A 5,284-nucleotide genomic window follows, 5' to 3' on the forward strand; every position below is an offset into this window, starting at 1 on the left:
ATTAAGAGTTAGACAGCTAGTTCAGTCCCAAAAAGAAATAGTCTCAATGTGTATATCACTTTATTCGCTAAGATATCATTACTTATGGTGTTGTGTAGTGGAACTATGATGCAACGAAATAGAACTTGAATCGTTGACTCTTTACGCCTATGGTCTGTGTTTTAAATCTATAATTCAGTTAACTTAATGTTCTATTGCAGTAGGACTCACAGAATAAAAAATAGCGGTTGAAATAGTTGCCAAAAACAGACTTTCCAAGGTTTTGAATTTTGTAACAATGAATCGTATCTGATATAACTTTCCGTCAATTCCAGATCATTCTATAGTTTGTATGTCATCAGCCGGTGTAGACGCAATAAAGAACACGGCAGGAATCTTAAAAAGTGCGATGGCAGTAGGATCCACAGACATAAATCTATATGATCGTAGCATGCACTTGATAAGGCTCCTTGATTGTGCCTATCAAGTTCCTGATCGTATACTTAAACATGTTAATTAAATATTTTGAACAGAATCTGATGCTCCACTCATTTTTTTAAAGAAAAATAAGAGTGAAATATGTTGCGTATCAGGTTCCCTTTCTAGGCTGCTAACTTTTTTTACTTTAGGGGTTATATAAGTACATCTGTTTCACAATCTTCAAAGCATTCATTACATCGAGTCGCACCATTAAGCCTTTAGATTACAGATTAGTTTTCTTTAGTGCATTTAACCTACCCTGTCATTTGTGCAAGTGAATGTCATCTTCAGCAGTGACTCAGGGTATCTGCTGCCCTGAATGTCAAGAATTGATTGTTGCAGTCCATGGAGACATACAGACACAATTAAGTCGCGAAAGTGGTAAGTTTGTCAGCGATAAGAAGGGACTCCATGTTTACCTTAGAAAGATGTTGCACAGACGAAGAAGCACCATTCCTAATTCTCTGAGTAGCCATGAGAAGTCAACTCTTGACACAATAAGAAACTGGGAAACAATAAAAGGGAAGCGTGCACTTCTTTGTGGCGTAACTTACGATAAGCAGAAATATAAACTCAAAGGAACTAACTATGATGTCATCAAAATGCGGGAATTACTAATGTTACGATTTAAGTTTCCAAGTGCCTCTATCCACATTCTTGCAGGTATTCATATCCTTTGACTATAATTAGTATATATAAATTCTCGTACATTTTCCCTCTTTCCTCTGGGGATTTTGTGACATATACCTTTTAGTCACTCATATTTGCCCTATCCATAAGTGAGGTCTTAGGTTCAAACATGAGCATCACTTCCTTTCTTAATTTGGGGACAATGTGGATTATTTTCTCCAATATTAGTTGTGGGACCGGTTGCTGGGGTGCCCAAGGTTGGCATATACCAATTTTACCCCTTTTAAACCACAAATTTCATGAAAAGGGCTTGTTTTAAAACATTTCTTTGGGTAGTTCTATACCGTTTTCATTGGAACATTACAACTGACATAGTAAATGAACTTGCAGAAATGGAGTCACACCCTCATCCAACAAAAAGAAATATCCAAGAAGCTTTGAGGTGGCTCGTGAAGGACAACCAGCATGGTGATTCATTGGTGTTCTATTTTTCGGGTCATGGATTAAGGCAGCCTGATTTTTTTGATGATGAGCTTGATGGGTTTGATGAAATGATATGTCCTCTAGATTTTAAAACTGAAGGAATGATCATTGACAATGAAATCAATGACACCATTGTTAGACCTCTCAAGAAAGGCGTCAAACTTCATGCCATGATAGATGCTTGTCACAGTGGAACAATACTTGACCTACCACATGTCTATAGCACAAAAGAGTATATCCCCTTTTCATACTTTTCTACACATTACACTATTATGATAGTTTCCCCTCATGCTTAGTGGTAAGGGGGTGGGAATGAATCAAGTTCAAGTTTGGGCATCACCTTCCCTTGTTCTAGGGACATTTTGATTTGCCTTTTATTCTTTGTTTTGAGAGTTTGTCTTGGTATTTGAACTTTAAAGTGCATTTTTGATTCACTTGCAGGCGTCGTTGGATAGATAACAAACCCCCATCTGGAGTATATAAAGGTACTAAGGGCGGACATGCCATTTCTATCAGCGCGTGTGAAGATAATCAACTTGCTGCAGATACATCTGTGAGTAATTAGTCTATCTATTTTTACATTATCTTCTATCCTTTTGGGGTATTATTATCTAGTTTTTTAATTAACTTCTGTTTTGATATTAAGGACCTGTACATATATTTTTTTCCCAATATATACGGTTTGAATAAAGTATTGTCTTGATTAATAAGGCTAAGAAAATATTTGAGAATATAACGGCATACATGGAAATATGAAAGGAAAAATATCAGGAAAAAATCTTTGAAAAGTAGGACTTTACAGGAAATCCTCATTTTCCTCATATTCTATATGCAGTCCTTTTTGAATTAAGGCTATGTTTGGCGTACTAGGTGAAAAGTTAGTTGTTAACTGAAAGATAGTTGATAGTTGAAAAACTAGCTGATAAAATATGACGTTTGGTAAAACTAACTGAAAGATATAAAATGACCTAAAAGCACATTTAAGAAAATGTGTTTCTAGAATTAATGAATGGGTATATTTGAAATTTTTTGAAAAGTTTTCTAAAAAGCTAATCTAAGTAGGTTTTTAAAAATCTATAAACTACCTTTTGGTTTGACAAACATGACAATTTAAAAAACTCAATAAATCAGTTAGCTTATCGGCTATTAGTGGTACGCCAAATACAACTTAAGTATAAAAAAAGACAATCATTTATTGCTAACAAGATTAGGGGCTTGTTTATTTATTTTTATTTTTTTCATTAATTCTTGTACGGAGGATAAATTGTTAATGGATAAAAGATGATTGTATGCAGTAAGTGTTGTATGAGCTAGCAAAGACTTTTTTTGATTGAATGAACTTAACGAATATAAATAACCATTATACCTTTCTGTCTAAAAGTGATGCAGAATAAGAAGTAATTGTCTGTTTCATCGCAACATGATTAATAACTTTAATCAAATATAAACTCTGAACTTGTTGCAGGCTTTCTCGGATAAAGGAAAGCAAATGGAAGGTGCTATGACATACACTTTTCGGAAAGCACTTTTGGAGGACTCAAAAGCTACTTATGCTAGTCTCTTGACTTCAATGCAAAATGACATATTAGCAGCCAAGAAAAAATGTTTCAGTCTCCGTGGACTATTTCACCGCGAAAGAGTACAGGTTAGATTCGATTATTGACTTTTATGACCTATTGATGTCCCAAATTTGCTTATAAATTTTAGAGATTCAACCATAGTTGTTTTTTGTTCCAAATTGGAAATTTTTTGGATCTTCTATCTTTAAAAATTGTTTCTGTTATAATGCAAACAGAGGCAAAATCACCAATGTGTTAATGTGTAAGAAAGTAGAAAGAAATAACAAAGATAATGATGAACAACATATTAGCCGAAATATACACTTGCTATATATTTTAGATTTATGTATTGTATCTGTATATTTATTGTGTATTATCTATTCCTTATTTAGCTGATTTGTTAGTTAGACTTTCTTGTGTAATGCCTCCGTACCTCTTGTATTTATTTAGATGGGTCTCAATGAATTAGGCATTGTAATGTCAATCCTTTACATGGTAACTGATGACCTTTACACAACAATAGTTTCTTTTGCTCTTGTGATGAAAGTATAGCAACACAGAGAGAAAATGAATGTAAAATTTGGAAATGAAAATAACCTCCTGTATGCCTACTTCTAAAACATGGTCAAAGTCATTTATTATTTTCCCATGTTTACAGTAATGACCCCTGAACTAAAGCCTTATTTACAAATTAGACCCTAAATTTAGATTTAGTGCCACATTTTTCTACAATACTTTGACGTGGTTATCGAGATTTTAAACGAAGATATTAAGTTTGTTAATTTTGAAGTTGGAAAATAGCTCGATTTACATTCAAAAGGTAAACTTTGTTTTTTCGTGGAATGGAGGTAGTATTTTGTTTTCTGTATAACTTATGCTTCCTATTATCAATTACAATCTGGTGATTGTGACTAGATTTGAGTAGAAAGGCATTCGAACCCGTTATAATAGCTGCAATTTTTACAAGACATGTAGATTTTGTTGATGTGTTTGACTGTTAGGTACGTAGTTCAGAATGTTATGAAAAAACATAGGAAATCTATTGAACCAAAATCGTTGGCGACTAGTAATAATGACAAGCAAGTACTTTTATCTTGGACTATAAGAAAGTTGAATTTTTTATGAGATAGAATGTTCTTGAAAATTTACCTATCAATCACAAGACGAAATCAAGTGGAAGTTGCTAATAGTTTAAGCAATGGCCTAGACCGGATGAGACTACACAATCTTTTTAGGTCTAATTTTTTAGAAAAGGGAGCGATTCCTTGTTCCACCTTTTGGAGTGGGATAAAAACATTGTTATTTGTCCTATTTACATGGTTTCATTCCAATATATGCCAAATGTTTCTATGTGACTAAATGTTTATTGATTATACTTGCTTAGAATGAGGTACTCATATGTTGCTAAACTTTCAGGCACCTCTGCTATCATCTTCCAAAGAATTTGACTTAAACAAGGCGTTTGTGCTTTAACTCTAGAATACACCAAGGAGCCTCTAAGGTTATCTTACAATAAAGACCAATGACTATGGAATTCATGATTTCACTAAGTGCAGTTCGTTGCCGGATATTAATACCAATCATTTGCACAATCTGTTTTAGTTTTGATGCTTATTTTGTATTTGTGATTTCTTTTGGTGCCACGGTGTGGATTTGTTTGTTTACCTAAAATGTACCAGTAGTGCACCCACTACCTAATGAATAAGTTCCGTAGTTCTTAATAAACAAGTATAAATAAGGGAAATTTCACTACTTTGGTTCAACCCTCGTTTGATATAAGTTACATTAAGGCCCCATTTCTATTCTTTGCATTGTGGGGATAAATCATGTGTATGTTTTTTTAAAAATAAGTACTACAAAATAACACATAGAATATTATTAAAATGACATATAGAATACGGTTTTGCAGTCGTACTCTATAAGGGGGGTTTCCTATTCAAACATGTAATACAATACGGTTGTAAAACCGTACTCTATAATCATCATATAGTATGGTTTGCTAGATAATACACTACGGTTGCAAAACCATACTCTATAATCATCATAAAGAATGGTTTTTTAGATAATGCAGTACGGTTGCAAACCAGTACTCTATAATCATTATAAAATACAGTTTTAGGGTTTTTTAAAAGTAGTCTTATTCTTTAACGAAA

General features: G+C 33.4%; 1 protein-coding gene across 1 annotated transcript; it reads left to right on the top strand.

Moving 5' to 3' along the window:
* Positions 1 to 660: 660 nt before the first annotated feature.
* On the top strand, positions 661 to 4,894 carry LOC145014284 (metacaspase-1-like). Its single transcript, XM_078972668.1, has 5 exons — positions 661 to 1,122; positions 1,480 to 1,804; positions 2,014 to 2,125; positions 3,038 to 3,217; positions 4,548 to 4,894. Exons 1-5 carry the CDS (start codon positions 738 to 740, stop codon positions 4,602 to 4,604), a joined length of 1,059 nt encoding a protein of 352 aa, XP_078828794.1. The 5' UTR covers positions 661 to 737; the 3' UTR covers positions 4,605 to 4,894.
* The last annotated feature ends 390 nt before the right edge of the window (positions 4,895 to 5,284 follow it).

The sequence above is a fragment of the Lactuca saligna genome, chromosome 9 (assembly GCF_052625555.1).
Source record: "Lactuca saligna cultivar CGN05327 chromosome 9, ASM5262555v1, whole genome shotgun sequence".
In the NCBI taxonomy this organism is placed as follows: domain Eukaryota; kingdom Viridiplantae; phylum Streptophyta; class Magnoliopsida; order Asterales; family Asteraceae; genus Lactuca; species Lactuca saligna.